Source organism: Theropithecus gelada, chromosome 11, assembly GCF_003255815.1.
Source record: "Theropithecus gelada isolate Dixy chromosome 11, Tgel_1.0, whole genome shotgun sequence".
Classification (NCBI taxonomy): Eukaryota; Metazoa; Chordata; class Mammalia; order Primates; family Cercopithecidae; genus Theropithecus; species Theropithecus gelada.
In genome coordinates this window covers 23,350,376-23,373,135 of record NC_037679.1, presented here as the reverse complement: position 1 = coordinate 23,373,135, position 22,760 = coordinate 23,350,376, and the positions used below count along the sequence as shown (strand labels likewise).

The window sequence follows — 22,760 nt, the reverse complement described above, 5'->3', positions numbered from 1 at the left end:
CAGTGTAGTCTACAATATCTGTTTATTGATTGTAATATATATATATATATTTTGAGACAGAGTCTCGCTCTGTCGCCCAGGCTGGAGTGCAGTGGCACGATCTCGGCTCACTACAAGCTCTGCCTCCCTGGTTCACGCCATTCTCCTCCCTCAGCCTCCCGAGTAGCTGGGACTACAGGCGCCCACCACCACGCCCGGCTAATTTTTTGTATTTTTAGTAGAGACGGCGTTTCACTGTGTTAGCCAGGATGGTCTCGATCTCCTGACCTTGTGATCCGCCCGCCTCGGCCTCCCAAAGTGCTGGGATTACAGGTGTGAGCCACCGCACCCAGCCAGATTGTAATATATTTATACCTTCTTTCCACAAGGGATTTGAAGTTGCTTGTAACATACAGTGTACAATAGTAAAATATGTAGAAAGGGAGAATATAAAGAATATCAAATTTGATTCAGGGTTGCTGGCAGCCACAGCAGTGAATGATATGGTTTCATTATCAGGTTTTTGGGTCAGTGGGGAGGGGAAGAGAATAACTTTTCTAGGATTCGAAATAAAAAATGGAACTTCTGACCTAGAGCATTTCTGTTGTGCCCTTCTCATCTCTCTAACCTAATTAATAAATTATTCTTGGCCTGTAAAAACTAAGGAATACTTACTTCTCTGCAGCCTCAGGGCTATGTAATCAGCATTCTTCAGTCTATCAGCTTCAACTTTTCAAGATGCCAGCTTCACCCATTCATTCTTCTGCATAGATTGCCCTGGGCATTGGAAACAAAACCATATTCCTTAGGTAGGTTTGGGTGTGCTCACATCAATTCATGTTAAGAATCCCTTTCTCAAAGGCTGGGCAAGGTCTCTTAGGCCTGTAATCCCAGCACTTTGGGAGGCCAAGGCGGGCGGATTACCTGAGGTCAAGTGTTGGAGACCAGCCTGACCAACATGGAGAAACCCTGTCTCTACTAAAATATATAAAATTAGCTGGGCATGGTGACGCATGCCTGTAATTCCAGCTACTCGGGAGGCTGAGGCAGGAGAATCGCTTGAACCCGGGAGGCGGAGGTTGTGGTGAGCCGAGATCGCGCCATTGCACTCCAGCCTGGGCAACAGAGCAAAACTCCGTTAAAAAAAAAAAAAAAAAAAAAAAAAAAAACCTTTCTCACTGGTTGGAGAAAGAAGACCTATGTTTACACTCCAACAACATCAGAAAGCTGTGCCAGGCCATGTCATAACCAAAAGCTAAATCTGTGTGATTGGTAATAATAGGTTTCTAGGGTTAAAAATAAATCGGTAAATTAAACTCAAGTTTCTAACAGGAAACCAGATTGAAACTGGCTTCCATTACCAATAAAGTTTGTATGGGATGGTGTGATCCGCAACAGAGTAGGCAGTGGTGGGGGCTGGCATGAGGGGCGGGCGGGAGAGACCCTAAAAATCCACCGCCCTTCGGTGGCAGGGGACTTCATGGTGTTTAGCCAGAGGTGCCCATCAACCCGGGCCTAAAGGACCAGCGTCTTGCCCCGCCCATCGCCGTTTGAGGTTAGGACAAAGATCGGGAGGCTGGACAGGGCTGGGGAGGGCGCTCCAGGGAAGCCGACCTGGCGTCGATTCCTACAGTTGCGGCCTGGGTCCCCACGCCTGGGAGAGGAGGCGACGCGGGGCTGGCGGCTTTGTGGCGCGCGGGTTCCAGCGCGGGGGAGGGGACAGAGGGCGAGCTGAGGGCCTCGAGTCCCAGCACTCCGCCCCGCTGCGGGCGCCGCGCATGGCCTGCCCCTTGCAGTCCGGCTTCCCCGCTCGCACGAACAGCCGCCTGGATGTGTTCCTGCGGCGGCATCTGCCGCCCGAGGTCTACGACGCGGTCCGCGCCTATGAGCCATGCATCGTGGTGTCCAACTCGGAGAACCACACCCTCAAGTACGTGGTGCTGAGCGACCGGCTCATCTACCTAACCGAGAACCCGCCCAAGTCCATCCGGCGGGTAGTGGCTCTGCGGGATGTCGTGGCCATTGACCTGGTGAGCGGCGCGGTTGGGCAGGCGGGCTCCGGCGCGCAGTGAGAACCCCCGGCTGAGGCTCCCAAACCCAGCCCTCCTGCGCGCGGGGAGGGCTGCCCCACCCCGCCCTGACTCCCCTACTATTATTTGAGAACGAGGAACACAGGGAAGCTGTGGATTGCTGTGAGCACTCCTAATATAAACACGTTTCCCATTCTCCTTGTGTCTGCCTGTCCACCCCATTCTCCCGCCTCCCCTACCCCCACTTAGGGCTACAGGTTTGAGAACCGAGCTCCCTATCAAAAACACGTTTTAAAGTTGTTCCTTTGTTAACAAATCACCTAGTCAGTGCCAGGCACTGTGCTAGACTCGGAGGACGCAAAAACGAAAGAGGGCCCCTACCTAGAAGCAGTTGCTGGAGGGCTAGAAAGCCAACACCCGTGCAAATAAATACTGTGTGTTAAGTGCTGTTATGTCTCATTTACTTTTTTGCCCCCGATGCTTACAGCATGTTAGGTGCTCAATAAGAATAAATGCATAAGGCCGGGCGCCGTGGCTCACGCCTGTAATCCTTACACTTTGGGAGGCCAAGGTGGATGGATCACCGGGGGTCAGGGGTTCAAGACCAGCCTGACCAACATGGTGAAACGCCGTCTCTACCAAAAATACAAAAATTACGCGGGCGTGGTGGCGTGCACCTGTAATCCCAACTACTTGGGAGGCTGAGGCACAAGAATCACTTGAACCTGGGAGGCGGAGGTTGCAGCGAGCCGAGATCGAGCCACCCGCACTCCAGCCTGAGCGACAGAATGAGTGAGACGCCGTTCCTTCCATCCCCTCCCCCCACAAAGAATAAATACATGAATAAGCAGATGCGTTAATGAGATGCACACCGGACGCTTGGCAATCTCAGGAGGCTCACTTGATCCAAACTGGGCGCAGCGCCTGCTGGGAAACGTCTTGGAAGGAGGGGCGTGGACGCTAGGAGCTGGGCCTGAAAGACGTCGGGCCTGCCACAGCCTGTCCCGGGTTTTCGCGTCCTGCTCCTGTACCCCTTTCCTCCAGGAATAGATTAACCTTGTAAACCAGCAACAGACTGGAAGCACGGTCTCCTCTCCAATTACTGTTTTCCCCGCCTGGCTCCCTTTGTCTGAGCTGCTCTCCAGGTGTGTTCTTGGTTTTTCCGTTGGGGGCAGGTGTCTAGCCTCCTTTTTTCATTCCCTTGACTGAGCCTCAAGGGAGAGGTTGGCGAGACGCTTGATGGAGCTGTTTTGCTGAGAAAGTCATGGCTTCTTTTGAACGAGTCTGTTAGAAAAGAATAAAATTAAATGAAAAAAAAAAAGATTGTTTTTTCTACTCGGAATACATTTGTGAACTAATATAACTGTGCCAATTTGTTTTCTTCTTTATTGAGGAAAAGTTTGGGGTACAACATTGCTTTTCCTCACTACCATTGTTTCCATTCTCTTGAACTAAAACAGTTTTTTTGGAGACAGTCTCACTCTGTCATCCAGGCTGGAGTGCAGTGGCACCATCACGGCTCACTGCCACCTCAACCTCCAGGGCTCAAGTCATCCTCCCACTTCAGCCTCCCAAGTAGCTGGGACTACAGGCTCATGCCATCACAGCCGGCTAATTTTTAAAAAAATTTTTGTAGAGACAGGATCTTGCAGTGTTGCCCAAGCTCGTCTGAAACTCCTGGCCTCAAGTGATCCACTACAGACGTAAGCCACCGCACCTGGCCTTGAACTAATTTTTTTTTTAAATTTAAATTTCCTTTACTAAATGTTTTTTTAAACTTTAAACTGGGCAAGGTGGCTCATGCCTATAATCCTAGCATTTTGGGAGGGCAAGGTGGGGGAATCACATGAGCCTAGGAGTTGGAGACTTGGGCAGCCTAGCCAGACCTCGTCTCTACAAAAATAAAAATAAATAGCTGTGTATGGTGGTGCATGCCAGTTGTACAAGCTACTTCATAGGCTGAAGTGGGAGGATACTTTGAGTTAAGGAGTTGGAGGCTGCATTAAGCCATGATCTCACCACTGCACTTCAACCTGGGTGACAGAACTAGACTGTCTCTAAACAAACAAAAAACTTTAAAAGGGGCCAGGCGTGGTGGCTCACACCTGTAATCCCAGCTCTTTGGGAGGCCAAGGCAGGTGGATCACCTGAGGTAAGGAGTTCGAGATTCTTTCGAGAATCTAAGAATCTAGGCACGTGCCACCATGCCTAGCTAGTTTTTGTATTTTTTGTAGAGACAGAGTTTTGCCATGTTGCCCAGGCTGCTGGGCTTAAATGATCCACCCACCTTGGCCTCCCAAAGTGTTGGCATTACATTACAAGCATGAGCCACTGTGCCTGGCTTGGTTTTTTCGTTCGTTTGTTTTTGTTTTTTACGTGTGAGAATCTAAGAAGTACGGTAAAGCTCCTTTGGCCCTGAGCCAAGAATCCTACAAAAAAGGATACCAATTTATTTATTCATGCTTTCTGTACAAGGTTTACCTTTCAGGCATAAAGAATGTGTAATGACTATAAATGTCCTGAACAAATCTAAGCTTTCAACATTGTTGGTAGCTTGAATGTCCATCTTGCACAATATAGTTCAACTTTGGAAGTTGTGATAGGCAGAATAATTACGCACCAAAGATAAGCACATGCTGAATCCCCGGAACCTGTGAATATGTTATATTACATGGAAAAGGAGAATTAAGGTTGCAGATGGAATTAAAGTTGCTAATCATTTGTCCTTAAAATAGGGAAATTAATTTGAATTATCTGGGTGGGCTCAATGTGAACACATTTTTTTTTTTGAGATAGAGTCTCGCTCTGTCGCCCAGGCTGGAGTGCAGTGGTGCAATCTCAGCTTATTGAACCTCTGCCTCCCAGATTCAAGCAATTCTCCCACCTCAGCCTCCTCTTAAGTAGCTGGGACTATAGGCGCGCACCACCATGCCTGGCTAATTTTTGTAGTTTTAGTAGAGACAGGGTGTCGCCATGTTGGCCAGGCTGGTCTCAAACTCCTGACCGTCCGACCTCTTGCACTTTTAAAGATGTGTTTATGGCTGGGTGTGGTGGATCACGCCTGTAATCCCAGCACTTTCGGAGGCCCAGGCAGGCAGATCACCTGAGGTCAGGAATTTGAGATCAGCCTGGCCAACATGGTGAAGACCCATCTCTACTAAAAATATAAAAATTGTCCGGGTGCGGTGGCTCACTCCTGTAATCCCAGCACTTTGGGAAGCCGAGATGGGTGGATCACCTGAGGTTGGGAGTTTGAGACCACCCTGACCAACATGGAGAAACCCCGTCTCTACTAAAAATATGAAATTAGCCAAGTGTGGTGGCGCATGCCCGTAATCCCACCTACTCGGGAGGCTGAGGCAGGAGAATAGATTGAACCCAGGAGGTGAAGATTGCCGTGAGCCGAGATTGCACCATTGCACTCCAGCCTGTGCAACAAGAGTGAAACTTGGTCTCAAAAAAAAAAAAATATATATATATATATGTGTGTGTGTGTGTATGTGTGTATATATGTGTGTGTGTGTGTATATATGTGTGTGTGTGTATATATATATATAAAAAAATTAGCCAGGTGTGGTAGCACACACCTGTAAGCCCAGCTACTTGGGAGGCTGAGGTGGGAGAATCACTTGAACCTTGGAGGTGGAAGTTGCAGCGAGCCAAGATTGCGCCATTGCACTCCAGCCTGGGCAACAGAGTGAGACTCTGTTTCAAAAAAATCAAAATTAAAAATTACAAAAAAAGTGGAGGAGAGAGGCAGAAGAAGAGTCGGTGGCCAACTGATGCAGCACGAGAAAGACTTGACTAGCCATTGCTAGTTTTGAAGGTGGAAGAAGGCCTTAGCCAAGGAATGTAGGTGGCCTGTAGAAGCTAGAAAAGGCAAGGAAATTGATTTTTCTCTAAAGCTTCCAGAAGGTCCTGCCAACACATTAATTTATTTAGTAGAGATGGGGTCCTGCCATGTTTCCCAGGCTGGTCTCGAACTCCTGTCCTCAAATGATCCTCCCACCTTGGGAGGATTCTAAAGTTGTAACTGCCCACTGGATTCACCTTGCCTGATGCCTAGACAGAGCCAGTTTATCAAGACAGGGGAATCACAATAGAGAAAGAGTAATTTATGCAGAGCAGGCTGTGCAGGAGACTGGAGTTTTTTTTTTTTTTTTTTTTTTTTTTTTTTTTTTTTTTTTTTTTTTTTGAGATGGAGTCTGGCTCTGTCACCCGGGCTGGAGTGCAGTGGCCGGATCTCAGCTCACTGCAAGCCCCGCCTCCCGGGTTCACGCCATTCTCCTGCCTCAGCCTCCCGAGTAGCTGGGACTACAGGCACCCGCCACCTCGCCCGGCTAATTTTTTTTTTTGTATTTTAGTAGAGACGGGGTTTCACCGTGTTAGCCAGGATGGTCTCGATCTCCTGAACTCGTGATCCGCCCGTCTCGGCCTCCCAAAGTGCTGGGATTACAGGCTTGAGCCACCGCGCCCGGCCGAGACTGGAGTTTTATTATTACTCAAAGTAGGCTCCCTGAGCATTTGGGGATCAGAGTTTTTAAGGACAACTTGTTGGTTGGGGGAAGCCAGGGAGTCAGGAGTGGTGATTGGTTAGGCAGGAGATGAAATCATAGGGAATGGAAGCTGTCCTCTGGTACTGAGTCAGTTCCTGGGTGGGGGCCACAAGATCAGATGAGCCAGTTAATCGATCTGGGTGGTGCCAGGTGATTCATCAGGTTCAGCATCTGCAAAATATTTCAAGCACTGATCTTAGGAACAAATAAAGTCCCTTATGCCTCTGAGCCCCAGCCCTCCTTGTTCCATGTTAGGCCAGATTAACTCTAGTTCCTGACATAGGTCACATTTATCTCAGGGGAAAAAAAGCCCTTACAAATAATACAGATAAAATTCTATTCCCTTCACAAAGGAAAAAAAAAATTAATGGTAACAGCAGCAAAAAGTTAGACCAGAGTGTACACATGTTTGTTTTGAAGAAGGGTACAAGTGAGATTTCCCTTCCAGCAAAAATGAGCTTAAAGTGCACTTGATGATCTCAGTATATGTTGGATGTGGTTCATTTTCTCAAAGAAAGGGTTTCCAAGTTACCTGGGCAGATATTTTATAAAGGGCTGACATTTTCTTTAAAAGTTACTTTTGAAAAAATTCTCTAGAGTTCTGCTCCCGGGTGCATCAAAAATACTACTTAAGCCATACTAAGGTTAGACACTTCTTTTTTTGTTTGTTTGTTTGAGCAGGAGTCTCGCTCTGTTGCCCAGGCTGGAGTGCAGTGGCAAGACCTGGGATCACTGCAACTTCCACCTCCTGAGTTCAAGCGATTCTCTTGCCTCAGCCTCCCGAGTAGCTGGGATTACAGGCTCACACCACCAAACCTGGTTAATTTTTGTATTTTTAGTAGAGATGGGGTTTCACCATGTTGGCCAGGCCGATCTTGAAATCCTAACCTGAGGTGATCTGCCTGCCTCGACCTCCCAAAGTGCTGGGATTATAGGCGTGAGCCACCGCGCCCAGCTGGTTACATTTTTAAGTGTGAGAACAATGCAGAGCAGTCTATGAATTTCCTACAGATAACTGTCCTTCAAATCCATCCCATCGCATACAGGAAAGAAAATCTGTCAACTCCAGCAGTCCTTGCCTCTCTTTCTGCTAGTCCTTTCACCTCTCCCCTCCAACCCTTCCGTTGATATCTGCTTTCTAGGTATCCCAGGCTCCAGGAGGCCTCTTGAACAAGAACAAATGCATCTTTTACAGCCTGGCCTGCTTGCTTGCCATGAACAGTTTGTCCTCCTTCAAGGTGGTTGAAATAATCACATTTTTAATCACTTATTTTATCCTTGGTGACATTATTGAACACCTGCTACTTGCTATGCAGTCTAAAAAAGAATAATGCAATCCTTTTCTAAAGGAGACAGACACTGGAACATAATAGTTCAAAAGAGTAGAATAGTGTTGGTGGTATAGTGGTGAGCATAGCTGCCTTCCAAAACAGTAGAATCTCCAATAGAGGTATTCCTAGGATGCTATGATACCACAAAATACTGTCTTCTGCTTTTGCATGGAAAGAGGAAGGGGAGGTAAACAGAATAGATTCAGGAGGTGGAATTGTATAAGTACCTAAGATCACAGGCTCTGAAATCAGATTGCTTGTCTTCAAATCCCAGTCCTGCCACAACCCTAAAAAAACTGCTTAACTTCTCTCTGCCTCAGTTCCTTCATCTATGAAATGGAGAAAATAATAAGAACTACCTCTTAAGGTTGTTGTGAAGATCAGTTGAGATCATTCATGTGATACATTTAGCACAGTGAATAGGTCGGAACAAGTAATCAATGCTAGTTGTTATTACTTTGCAGAAATATGAAGGACTCTTGAAGGATGAATGCTGTTTTTCCAGGCATGCATTGTGAACCTGTCTATTTTAGCAGTCAGCTCACTGCCTTATAATTAGCTGGATTCATTTTTGTCTCCATACAATATCTTAGTCATCTTTGTAAACCAGGCCTGGCAAATATCAGTTCAATGTGTAGTAGTTGAATGGGTAAACATATAACAAAGGACAAAGCTCATATTTCGTTAATTTACAGTTGTGGACTTCTATTTTTAATCAATTTTTAAAAACATTTTATCAGCACATTTACCTATATTATGAAGAGGGGAATGGAAGTGTTGGGCCGGGCGCGGTGGCTCATGCCTGTAATCCCAGCACTTTGGAAGGCTGAGGTAGGCGGATCATGAGGTCAGGAGTTCAAGACCAGCCTGGCCAACATGGTGAAACCCCGTTTCTACAAAAAATACAAAAATTGGCTGGGCATGGTGGCATGTGTCTGTAATCCCAGCTACTCGGAGGCTGAGGCAGGAGAATTGCTTGAACCTGGGAGGTGGAGGTTGCAGTGAGCCGAGATTGCACCACTGTACTCCAGCCTGGGCAACAAAGCAAAACTCTGTCTCAAAAATAAATAAATAAATAAATAAATTTGGTTCTCTCATTTGTAATCAGGAAAATGCAATTAAACAAAAGAGGTACTATTTGATTTTTCTTGTTTTTTTTTTTTTGAGACTTTGTTGCCCAGGCTGGATTGCACTGGTGACATCTCTGCTCACTGCAACCTAGACCTCCCAGGCTCAAGTGATCCTCCCACCTCAGCCTCCTGAGTAGCTGGGATTATAGGCACACTCCACCATGCTCGGCTATTTTTTGTAATTTTTGTAGAGACAGAGTTTTGCTATGTTTCCCAGGCTGGTCTCAAACTCCTGGACTCAAGTGATCTGCCCGCCTCAGCCTCCCAAAGTGCTGGGATTACAGATGTGAGCCACTGCACCCAGCCAGAGATCAAAGTTTCAAAGTTAAACTATAAACTAGGCTCCTCCCAAAATTAGTTTCATGGATGCTTGGGAATGAACAAGAATAGCTTGGAAGTTAGAAGCCAGATGGAGTTGGTTAGGTCGGATCTCTTTCACTGTTTCAGTTATAATTTTATAATGGCAGTTATACTTATAGAGTTGTTGGCTTCAATTGGTTAATTAAATACACTTAAAAGAGTGCTTAGAACATGGTAAAACCTATATATACATTAGTTATTATTAATAACCTTTATTTACATATATTAAGTCAATTAAGGCACACTATGAATCTGTAAGATTGATATGGTCCCTTTTTCAAATTAGGGCACCTGGCTTTAGGAAATTTAGCAAATTTGGAAAGAAAATAATTGTTTTTTGAGTACTGATTATGTATTAGGAAAATGCAATTAAACAAAGAATTTACAAATTAAATTGCAATTAAACAAAAATTTAAACATTTAAAATGTTATCTCATTTATTCTTTTTTTTTTTTTTTTTTTTTGAGACAGAGTCTCTTTCTGTGGCCCAGGCTGGAGGGTAGTGGTGCAATCTTGGCTCACCACAACCTCCACCTCCCGGTTCAAGCGATTCTTGTGCCTTAGCCTCCCAAGTAACTGAGGTTACAGGGGTACACCACCATGCCTGGCTAATTTTTGTATTTTTTAGTAAAGATGGGGTTTCACCATGTTGGCCAGTCTGGTCTTGAACTCCTGACCTCAGGTGATCCACCCGCCTCAACCTCCCAAAGTGCTGGGATTACAGGTGTGAGCCACCGCACCCTGCTGAATTTATTCTTCCTAAAAATTCTGCCTGGTAGGTATATCAAGTTCAATGTGTTCAAAAACACAATTGCTCATTTCCATCCCCAAATCTGTTCCTCCTTGGTTTTCCCTATTTTACCAAATGACATCATCTTCCATTACCCTTGATTCAGTCTTTAACTTGCCACATCCAACTCGTCAGTTGGTTCTTTTGACTTGTTTTCCAAAGTATATTCATGAACTTTCTGACCCTATTTTCTGTTGCCACCTGTACAGTTTCTTAACTAGACTTTTGAAATTGCCTCCAAACTCATTCCTTCCCATATAGCAGTTGGTGGAACTACCATTGCAAAATTGTAACTGAGACAGTGAAAGAGATCTGACCTAACCGACTCCATTTTACTTCTAACCTCCAAGTTATCCTTGTTCATTCCTGGGCATAGGCTGAACTAACTTTTGGAGGAACTTAGTTTATAGTTTAAAACAAAGATAATAATAGCCCTTTCCCAAAACAAACACCCTTCTTGGGTAAGAACTAGACTGCCATTGTAGGACTAACAAATTGCCACAAGATTAGAAATTATGGTTTAGGAGACATGCATCCGGAGGCTACAAGATTGTGACTCTCCTCAAATTGCTCCAGGGGATAACATCACTATTGTAAAACCTAAGGTCAGTGCTTGAGATGTTTTGCAGACTCTGTACTTGATGGATCGGCTGGCACCACCCAGATAGGATAAACTGAGTTGTCTGATCTTATGGCCCCCACCCAGGAACTGACTCAGGGTAAAAGAACAGATTTGGCTCCCTATGATTTCGTCTCCGACCCAACCAGTCAACACTCCTGACTCACTGCCCCCACCCCAAAATTATCCTTAAAAACTCTAATCCCCGAATTCTCAGGGAGACCGTTTTGAGTAATATTAAAACTCTAGTCTCCCATACAGCTGGCTCTGCACAAATTACTCCTTCTCTATTGCAATTCCCCTGTCTTGATAAATTTGCCCTGTCTAGACAGCAGGCAAGGTGAACCTGTTGGATGGTTACATTGTGATTATCTTTGAAACATAAATCATAAATTAAATTATAACATGCTTCTGATTCAAAATCTCCATGAGCCTCCAAACTCCTTATTGCTTACAAAAGCCTGCATGATTTAACCCTGCTGTCTCTCTGACTCATCTCCTACCACTCTTCCCTAAGCTCTTTATGCCCTTCTATACCTCAGGGCCTTTGCACTTGCCTTTCTACCTAGAACACTCGAGATCCTCAGGGGGTTGGTTCTTTTGTGTAAGTCATATTTCAGCCCAAATTCGGCATCACTTCCACAAGGATGCCTCTCTGACCACTCAAACTAAAAGTACCATTCCCCCATCACACTTACCACATCTGTTTGTTTCAAAGCAGTTATCACTATTTGCATTTTATAAGATTAACTTGTTTAACAATTTGCTGTTCTCTATCTCCCATGGTAAATGTAAGCTACATGGGAGTAGGAACTTGCCTCTCTTGTTCATCCCTGTGTCACTGTGCATTACATTCCCTGACACTTAGTAGATTATCAATAACTATTTGTTGATTAGAAGAATGAATTAATTAATAAATGCTCAGATCTATCATATAGCTTATCTCTTAGATAAGGAGTTCATATTTCCTTATATCCAAGTGTTGAGGGATCCCAGAAACTGACCGCTTATCACACTGGCCAGGGTTACTCAGGAAGTGGGTGGCAGAGCCTGGATAAAATCTTATAGGTCTCATGATGCTCGTGTTTAGCTCTCTTCACACTTCTTTGTGCATATTGGGAGATGATCCCTGTGTTGTTTAGCTGTATCGTGTGTTTTGACAGGTATTAAGAGTTATGTATGCTGAGGCCATATTATAGGTGCTTCTTTTCTTTTCCAGGTTTCTGCTTTTTTTTTTTTTTTTTTTTTTTTTTTTTTTTTTTTTTTGAGACGGAGTCTCGCTGTGCTCCCAGGCTGGAGTGCAGTGGCGCGATCTTGGCTCACTGCAAGCTCCGCCCCCCGGGTTCACGCCATTCTCCCGCCTCAGCCTCCCAAGTAGCTGGGACTACAGGCGCCCGCTACCGCGCCCGGCTAGTTTTTTGTATTTTTAGTAGAGACGAGGTTTCACCATGTTAGCCAGGATAGTCTCGATCTCCTGACCTTGTGATCCACCCGCCTCGGCCTCCCAAAGTGCTGGGATTACAGGCTTGAGCCACCGCGCCCGGCCTCTGCTTTATTTTGACTCCTTTATAGCATTTTAAGGCTCTCATTATGGGAGACAGTAGGAAGTGGTAAACACCACACTCGGCCAGGTTCTGTTCATTTTTAAAAGCCCCAAGATATGGGCTGGGTGTGGTGGCCCACGCCTGTAATCACAGCACTTTGGGAGGCCAAGGTGGGCAGATCATTTGAGGCCAGGAGTTCGAGACCAGCCTGACCAACATGGTGAAACCCCATCTCTACTAAAAGATACAAAAATTAGCTGGGTGTCTTGGCACATGCCTCTAGTCCCAGTTACTTGGGAGGCTGAGGCATGAGGATCTCTTGAACCTGGGAGGCAGAGGTTGCAGTGAGCTGAGATCGTGCCACTGTACTCCAGCTTGGGAGACAGTAGGACTCTGTCTCAAAAAAAAGTCCCAAGATACAGGATACTTAGTCACACGTCTTGGTATCAGAGGCTTCATCTCATCCATCTCAGCACATGTTTGCTTATTCACCATGACAGGGAGAAATTAACTTAGCAAATGTATGTACTGGTTTTTAAGCTTCTACCTAGAACTGATACGTGCCACTTTTCACATTTTATTAGCCAGAGTCAGGCACATTGCCATGCCTAACTTAAAAGGGGACAGGAAAATGTGATTCAACCATGTGTGCATTCCACATGTCTGGAAGAGAGAAAACAGTAATATTTGTGAGCAGTACTTAATGACTATCTCAAGCTGTTGACATTTATTGAGTGCTTACTATATGCCACTTAGATGCTGTTCTAAGTGCTTAGCTTGGAACTTCATCTTCATAACAACCCAGATAATATTCTTAGCTCAGTTTTACAGACAAGAGACCTAAATTACAGAGAGTTTAAGCAATTTGCCCAAGGTTGTCCATGAAGTGGCAAAATCAGAATTTGAATTTAGATCATCTGGCTCCAGAGTCAGTGCTTTAATCTCTAGCCTACAGCTCCTTCAGTACCCAGTAGATCATAAAAAAAAAAAAATTTTTTTTGGTTGCCTGAATTCCCACAAGACTTTAAGCCCTTTGAAAACAGAAACCCATCTTATATTTTGTATGTTTCAGTTTTGGCCTTTGTAGTAGGAGCTTAAAAATACTTATGGTGAATTGAACTGAACAAATCAGACACTAGATAATCAACTGCTGAAAGCTTAGGGGTCTTTTTTCCTCTGAAATTAAAAACTGATAAAAGAAATATGAATCAAGGCTATGAAAGCAAGAATAACGGATAAGATAAATACGGATTTATTCACAAAATATGGGAAACCAAGAAATAAGAGGTACTCCTTTGCATTTTGAAAGTAATATTTTAAAATTTACAAAGAAATCACAAACATCTCTATTAAAAAGTGGGCCAAGAGGCCAGGTGCAGTGGCTCACGCCTGTAATCCTAGCACTTTGGGAGGCTGAGGTGGGCAGATCACTTGAGGTCAGGAGTTCAAGACCAGCCTGGCCAATATAATGAAACCCCATCTCTACTAAAAATAAAAAAATTAGCTGGGCGTGGTGCACATGCATGTAATCCCAGCTACTCAGGAGGCTAAGGCTGAGAATCATTTGAATCCAGGAAGTGGAGGTTGCAGTGAGCTGAGATTGTACCACTGCATTCCAGCCTGGGCGACATAACGAGACTCCTCCAAAAAAAAAAAAAAAAAAAAAGAAAAAAAAAGTGGGCAAAGGACATGAACAGATACTTCTCAAAAGAAGATATACATGTGGCCAACAAATATGTGAAAAAAAGTTCAACATCACCAATCATTAGAGAATGCAAATCCAAACCACAGTGAGATACTATCTCACACCAGTCAGAATGGTGATTATTAAAAAGTCAAAAACAACAGATGCTAGTGAGATTGTGGAGAAAAAGGAACCCTTTTACAATGGGAGTGTAAATTAGTTCAATCATTGTGGAAGACAGTGTGGCAATTCCTCAAAGACCTGGAGGCAGAAATACCTGGCCGCTGCACTCTAGCCAGGGCAACAGAGCAAGACTCTGTCTCAAGAAAAAAAAAAAAGAAAGACAGAAAATGTGGTACATATATACCATGGAATACTATGCAGGCATCAAAAGGAATGAGATCATGTCCTTTGCAGAGACATGGATGGAGTCGGAAGCCATTATCCTCAGCAAATTAATGCCGGAACAGAAAACTAAACACCACATGTTCTCACTTACAAGTGGGAGCTAAATGATGAGAACACATGGACACATGGCAGGGAATGACATACACTGGGGCCTGTCAGAGGGCGGGGGATGGGAGAAGGGAGAAGGGAGAGGATCAGGAAGAATAGCTAGTGGATGCTGGGCTTAATACCTGGGTGATGGAATGATCTGTGCAGCAAATCACCATGGTACAGATTTATCTATGTATTAGTTGGTGCAAAAGTAATTGCTGTTTCGGACCATGGATTTTAAATCATTATAACTAGGCTCAAACACATCTTTATTCATTAAGATAGTAATCATTACAGTCAACACATTTTTGCCAACAAGAAATAAGTTTGTTAATTCCTTTAGCTTAAAAATCTGTGCTTTGGGGCTCAACGAACTCTTGAAAAGCATTTTCTGCATCCTGCTGGTTGTGGAAGCATTTTCCCTGCTGGAAGTTGTGAACATGCTTGAAGAAGGGGCAGTCAGTTGGTGAGAGGTCAGGTGAATATGACAGATGAGGCAGAACTTTGTAGCCCAATTCTTTCAACTTCTGAAGCGTTGGTTGTGTGATGTGCAGTCAGATATTGTTGTGGAAAAGAATTGGGCCTTTCCTATTGACCAATGCCTGCTGCAGGCGTTGCAGTTTTTGATGCATCTCATCTATTTGCTGAGCATACTTCTCAGATGTAATGGGTTTCCTGGGATTCAGAAAGCTGTGGCAGATCAGACCGGCAGCAGATCACCACACAAGGTGACCATGACCTTTTTTTCAGCGCAGGTTGGCTTTGGGAAGTGATTTGGAGCTTCTTCTCCATCCTACCACTGAGCTGGTTGTCACTGATTGTAGTATAAAATCCACTTTTCATCACACATCACAATCCAATTGAAAAAATTGTTCGTCGTTGTTGCGTAAAATAAGAGAAGACAACACTTCAAAACGATGATTTTTAAATTTTTCGCTTGGCTCATCAGACACGCATTTATCAAGCTTTTTCACATGTCCAATTTGCTTCAGATGCTGAATGACCATAGAATGGTCGACGTTGAGTTCTTCCGAAACTTCTTGTGTAGTTGTAAGAGGATCAGCCTCGACAATTGCTCTCAATTTGTTATTGTCAGCTTCCAATGGCCAGCCTTCATGCTCCTCATCTTCAAGGCTCTGGTCTCCTTCGCAGAACTTCTTGAACCCCTACTGCACTGTACGCTTGTTAGTGGTTTCTGGGCCAAATGCATTGTTGATGTTGCGCGTTGTCTCCACTGCTTTATGATCCATTTTGAACTTGAATAAGAAAATTGCTCAAAAAGACAAAAATAATTTCCTTTTCCTCTAACCTCATTTCTATAGTCTAAAATAAATATAAAATATGGGGTTGGCACGGTGGCTCATGCTTGTAATCCCAGCACTTTGGGAGGCTGAAGCAGGTGAATCACTTGAGGCCAGGAGTTGAAGACCAGCCTGGCCAACATGGTGAAACCCTGTCTCTACTAAAAATACAAAATTAGCTGGGCATGGTGGCATGGGCCTGTACTCCCAGCTACTTGGGAGGCTGAGGTAGGAGAATTGCTTGAACCTGGGAGGTGAAGGTTGCAGTGAGCCATGGTCATGCCACTGTACTCCAGAGTGAGACACCCTCTCAAAAAAATAAATAAATAAATAAATAAATAAATATAAAATAAACAGCAAGTAATAAGTCATTAGCAAAAAAAAAAAGTGAGAAACATGCATTAAAATGATGTATAACATAACCACATTTATTTAAGGATGTATTCCAATATCGAACAGCAAATTTCAACAATGCAAAAACCACAATTATGTTTGCACCAACCTAATAGCAAACCTGCACATTCTGCACATGTATCCCTGAACTTAAAAGTTGAAAATAAAGACTGGGGATGGTGGCTCACACCCGTAATCCCAGCACTTTGGGAAGCCAAGTTGGGCAGATCACCTGAGGTCAGGAGTTTGAGACTAGTCTGGCCAACATGGTAAAATCCTGTCTCTAATAAAAATAAAAAAGTTAGCCAGGCATGGTGGCAGGCACCTGTAATCCCAGCTACTCAGGATGCTGAGGCAGGAGAATCACTGGAACCTGGGAGGCGGAGTTTGCAGTGAACTGAGATCTCGCCACTGCACTCCAGTCTGGGTGACAGTGAGACTCCATCTTGGAAAAAAAAGAAAAAAAATGTTGGAAAATTTTTTTTTTTTTTTGAGACGGAATCTTGCTCTGTCGCCCAGGCTGGAGTGCAGTGGCGCGATCTCGGCTCACTGTAACCTTCACCTCCCGGGTTCACCCCATTCTCCTGCCTTAGCCTCCCGAGTAGCTGGGACTACAGGCGTCCGCCACCATGCCTGGCTAATTTTTTGTATTTCTAGTGGAGACAGGGTTTCACCGTGTTAGCCAGGATGGTCTCGATCTCCTGACCTCATGATCCGCCCACCTCGGCCTCCCACAGTGCTGGGATTACAGGCGTGAGCCACCACGCCTGGCCTATGGAAATTTTTTTTAAAAAGTAATGTTTTGATAAAAGTAAGAGAAATTAATATCAGTTGCAAATATAAATATGGTGAAAAATGATGTAGATACATTTGTGAGTGATATATTATTCTTAGAGACCCCACAACTCTCCATTCAAGATTGTCATCCTTCAAAGCCCAGACTGGTGTCATTGTTGTTGTTGATGAGGTTTAAGGACCAGTGTAGCTGAAAAGACCCAGGTGGGATGTAGCATCCTTTTCCTAGGGCCAGGATTTGAAAGATTTTTTTTTTTTTTTTTTTTTTTTACTTTTAGTCTTTCTTGGCTGTGTATCTAGGCCCTGAGGCAATGATTTTTCAAGCCTAACACTGAAATACTTTTCAATATTATGATGAGGCACTGCCTACTTCTCAAAACTGGTCATTCTTTTGGGAATTTGTGGATGGATCATTCATGCCAGCAATATTCATAGATTCTAAAAATAGCTCATCTACCCAGACTTCCTTAGGGATTGGTACACTAAAGCCCAGGTAGAATATAATGGAAAAAAAGACCACCTGGTGGAGATGGCAATGAGGTTTTTAATTATGACCATGAGAGGCTTTGCCAAGTTCCAAATGGAAAAGTAGTTTCTACTTAGGACTAAGCTGATGTACAATGTGAAGGTAATTGCTAATACGGTTTGATGTGGGGAAAAGCTACTCAGAATGTTTCCATATATTGGCCACTGTGTTAGTAGATTTTCGTGAGAGAACATGAACAAGAAGATTTAAAAAATATAAATAAATTTTAGCCCCCTAAAAAAATTTATCAGTAGATTCAATCCTTTGGGTTTACCATTGGTCCTCTTTTAGGTTCTTTGAAATGCTCTCAGAACAGGTAACTCGTTAAATTACAATAAATAATTTATTACTTGCTTTCCTTCCTTTAATGGAGACTGGAGAGCTAGAGTTTGCTGTGCAGAGAAGTTGGGTCCTGAAAGGACCATGGAAGCTGAAAGATGTCTCACAATTTAGCACTTGCTGAATCTTGCTTACACTGATTTCAAAACTGTGGCCCAGTTGATCTCCAAACTTTTCTCTACATTGTGCACTTCCATTATATGGATATTCGATTTTGTTTTCTTTATTTTTTTTTAAGACAGGGTCTTGCTCTGTTGACCACGCTAGAGTGCAGTGGTACAATCTCAGTTCACTGCAACCTCTGCCTCCCGGGCTCAAACGATCCTCCCACCTCAGCCTGCGCAAGGACTACAAGTACATGCCACCACACCCAGTTAATTTTTCATATTTTTTGTAGAGACAGGGTTTCACCATATTGCCCAGGCTGTTCTCAAACTCCTGGGCTCGAGCAGTCTGCTCGCCTCAATATTAGATTTCATATGGAGTATTCCACCAATGTTTTGAATTACCAGGGACCAAAAACATAAAAGTGAATAAAAAATGGTCCTGTTTTTGAGTAACTCATAACTTAGGGAAGGAGGCAAGCAAATGAGGAAGAAGGAAAATAGTTATAAGCAGATAATGATAATGAAATGTGAAAACGGATATAATAAGCAGAATATTGTAGGAAACCAGAAGACAGAGTGACATATTCTGTCGAGGGCATGACACAGGTAAAGTTTCATCAAGGAAGTAAAAAGCTTAGTCTTAGAGAATGATTAGAAGTTTCTAGGCAGAGAAAAATGGCTAGTGTGTTCCAAAAGGAGGGAAAAGCATGTGCTTGGTCAGGTTTCTACAATATATCTAAACTCAAATAGGGACTTAGTAGAGCCAGGCCGGGCATGGTGGCTCATGCCTGTAATCCCAGCACTTTGGGAGGCCGAGGTGGGCGAATCACCTGAGGTCAGGAGTTTGAGACCAGCCTGGCCAACATGGTGAAACTCCGTCTTACTAAAAATACAAAAATTAGTTGGACATAGTGGCACGTGCCTGTAATCCCAGCTACTCAGGAAGCTGAGGTAGGAGAATCGCTTGAACCTAGAGGCAGTGGTTGCAGTGAGCCAAGATCGTACCATTGCACTCCAGCCTGGACAACAGAGCAAGACTCTGTCTCAAGGGAAAGAAAAGCAAAACCTAAAAAAATTACTAAAAGCCTCAAGATCATTAAATTCAAACCATTTCCTACAGCTTAAGATTTAGGTTAAAATAAAAGGTAGTCAGACATAGTTAGCAATAAAATATTGCCATGGAATACTTTCAAATTTAAATGATCAAAAAATGAATTGTTTTGCTAAACTGCAAATCAATTTATACGATTAAAATCTTAGGGTTTTTTTTTTTTTTTTTTTGAACAAAGGTAAAAAACATCGTTTAATAGCATGTTCTCAATACTTGCTTACAAATGAACCCTTGGGTTTTATGAACCCTTGGGCAAATCCCTTAACTTCCTCCATGCCTCAGTTTCCTCAACTATAACATATAATCCCTATCTTCTAGGGTAGGTATGAAGACAAAATGAGTAAATGTACAAAAAATGCTTAGAACAGAGTTTGAACATAGGAAGTACTATGTAAGAGGCCAGGCGCAGTGGCTGACGCCTGTAATCCTAGGACTTATGGAGACTGAGGCGGGAGGATCACTTGAGGTCAGTAGTTCAAGACCAGCCTGGCCACCATAGTGAAGCCCTGTCTCTACTAAAATACAAAAATTAGCCGGGTGTGGTGGTACAAGCAAAAACAAAAACAAAAACAAAAACAAAACAGAAATCATTGCCAACACCAATATCATGACACATTCCCCCTGTATTTTCTTCTTCTTCTTCTTCTTATTTTTATTTGAGACAGAGTCTCACTCTGTCACCCAGGCTGGAGTGCAGTGGCATGATTTTGGCTCACTGCAACCTCTACCTCCTGGGTTCAAGCAATTCTCCTGCCTCAGCCTCACAAGTAGCTGGGACTACAGGCGTGCACCACCATGCCCAGCTAATTTTTGTATTTTTCTTAGAGCCAAGTTTCACCATGTTAGCCAGGCTGGTCTCAAATTCCTGACCTCAGATGATCCACCTGCCTTGGCCTCCCAAAGTGCTGGGATTACAGGTGTGAACCACCATGCCTGGCCACCCCCTGGATTATAGGAGTTTTACAATTTCAATTCTTAACATTTAAGTCTTTAATCCATTTTGAGTTGTTTTTTTATAGTATAAGATATTCTGATTTCATTCTTTTGCTTGTGGACATCCAGTGTTTTTGTTTTGTTTTTTTTTTTTTTTTTTTTGAGACGGAGTCTCGCTGTGTCTCCCAGGCTGGAGTGCAGTGGCGTGATCTCGGCTCACTGCAAGCTCCGCCTCCCGGGTTCACGCCATTCTCCCGCCTCAGCCTCCCAAGTAGCTGGGACTACAGGCGCCCGCCACCACGCCTGGCTAGTTTTTTGTATTTTTAGTAGAGACGGGGTTTCACCATGTTAGCCAGGATAGTCTTGATCTCCTGACCTCGTGATCCACCCGCCTCGGCCTCCCAAAGTGCTGGGATTACAGGCTTGAGCCACCGCGCCCGGCCGGTTTTGTTTTTTTGAGACAGGGTCTCATTCTGTCACCCAGGCTGGCATACAGCAGTGCCATCTCGGCTCACTGCAATCTCTGCCTCTTGGGTTCAAGTGATTGTCACACCTCAGTAGCTGGGATTACATGTGCATGCCACCACTCCCGGGTAATTTTTTTTTGTAATTTTTTTGGTAGAGACGGTTTTGCTGTGTTAGCCAGGCTGGTCTTGAACTCCTGACCTCAAGTGATCTCCCCACCTTGGTCTTCCAAAATGCTGGGATTACAGGTGTGAGCCACCATGTCTGGCTGATATCCAGTTTTTCCAACATATCCTTGTTGTGTATTTTTGGCATTCATGTGGAAGATCAGTTGACCATATATGTGTGGATTTCTTTCTGGGCTCTCTATTCTTTTGTTTTTGTTTTTCAGAGATGGGGTCGCACTCTGTGGCCCATTGTGGAGTGTAGTGGTACAATGGTAGCTCACTGCAGCCTTGAACTCCTGGGCTCAAGCAATCTTCCCAAGTAGTTGGAATTACAGGTGTGAGCTGCCATGCCTGGCCCTGGGCTCTCTATTCTCTTCCAATGGTCTCTATGTCTGTTTTCACATGAGTACCTTACAGTTTTAATTACTAGAGCTTTATAATATATTTTGAAATCAGGAAGTGTGATGCCTTCAGCATTGTTCTTCTTTCTCAAGATTGTTTCAGTTATTCAAGGTCTTTTTTTCTAGTTCCAATTTTAAAATTGGTGCAATTAGCATCTTTTTATCTTTTTTTTTTTTTTTTTTGAGACATGGTCTGTTGCCCAGGCTGGAATGCAGTAGCACAATTTCAGCTTACTGCAACCTCTGTCTCCTGGGCTCAAGCGATTCTCATGCCTCAGCCTCCCAAGTAGCTGGGACTACAGGCGCATGCCACCACACCCAGCTAATATTTGTATTTTTGGTAGAGATGTGGTTTTGCTCTGTTGGTCAGACTGGTCTCGAACTCCTGACCTCAAATGATCCTCCTGCCTCAGCCTCCGAAAGTGCTGGGATTATAGGCATGAGTCACTGCACCTGGCCTATCTTTTTTTTTTTTTTTTTTTTTGGTAAGGGCAGAGTCTCACTCTGTCACCCAGGCTGAAGTACAGTAGCACAATCTCGGCTCATTGCAACTTCTGCCTCCTGGGTTCAAGCAATTATCCAGCCTCAGCCTCCCAAGTAGCTGGGATAACAGGCGCCCGCCACCACACCTGACTAATTTTTGTATTTTTTGTGGAGAGAGGGTTTTGCTATGTTGGCCAGGCTGGTCTCGAACTCCTGACCTCAGGTGATCCACTTGCCTCTGCCTCCCAAAGAGCTGAAATTACACCTGTAACACCATGGCTGGCCAGCATCTTATTTTGTAACAATCTAGTTTGGATTATTATCAGGTTTTTTTTTTTTTTTTTTTGAGACAGAGTCTTGCCCTGCCTCCCAGGCTGGAGTGTAATGGCACGATCTCAGCTCACTGCAACCTCCACCTCCTGGGTTCAAGCAGTTCCCCTGCCTCAGCCTCCCGAGTAGCTGGGATTACAGGCATGCATCACCATGCATAGCTGATTTTTTTGTGTTTTTAGTAGAGATGGGGTTTCACCATGTTGGCCAGGCTGGTGTCGAACTCCTGACCTCCAGTGATCCACCTGCCTTGGCCTCCCAAAGTGCTGGGATTACAGGTGTGAGCCACCACATCTGGCCTATCAGCTTGATTTTAATAGTGTATAAAAATTTTGCTTCCATATAGCTCTGTTCTCTCCCCCTCCTTTGTGCTATTGCTGTCATACAGATTACATATTATATATTGTGTTCCCATCAACACAGATGTATAAATACTGCTTTAGGCAGTGGTCTTTTAATTAGATAGGAGATAAAAAGAGTTACAAACAAAAAAATTCATTTCAAGGTCAGGCACCGTGGCTCACACCTGTAATCCTAGCTCTTTGGGAGGCTGAGGCTGGCAGATCGCTTGTAGTGAGGAGTTCAAGACCAGCCCGGCCAATATGGTGAAACCCTGTCTGTACTAAAAACACAAAAATTAGCCGGGCGTGGTGGCACATGCCTGTAATCCCAGCTATTTGGGAGGCTGAGGCAGGAGAATCACTTGAACCCAGGAGGCAGAGGTTGCAGTGAGCCGAGATTGCACCACTGCACTCCAGCCTGGGCAACAGAACAAAATTCCGTCTAAAGAAAAAAAAAAAAAAGTCATTTAACTGTCTTTTATTTTTAACTATGTAGTCATTTTTTTTTTTTTAACCTATGTAGTTTTGTTTTTTTGTAGAGAGATGA

General features: G+C 44.0%; 1 protein-coding gene and 1 pseudogene across 2 annotated transcripts in view; one reads left to right on the top strand and one right to left on the bottom strand.

Moving 5' to 3' along the window:
• Positions 1 to 22,760, bottom strand: part of LOC112635535 — a 42,812-nt pseudogene that overhangs the window by 4,956 nt on the left and 15,096 nt on the right.
• C11H12orf56 (chromosome 11 C12orf56 homolog) overlaps positions 1,758 to 22,760 on the top strand; it is a 109,144-nt gene continuing 88,141 nt past the window's right edge. For both annotated transcript variants that reach the window (XM_025403723.1, XM_025403722.1), the window contains exon 1: positions 1,758 to 2,009. In XM_025403723.1, the coding sequence (XP_025259508.1) occupies positions 1,758 to 2,009 (252 nt within the window). The remainder of the gene's footprint in view (positions 2,010 to 22,760) is intronic.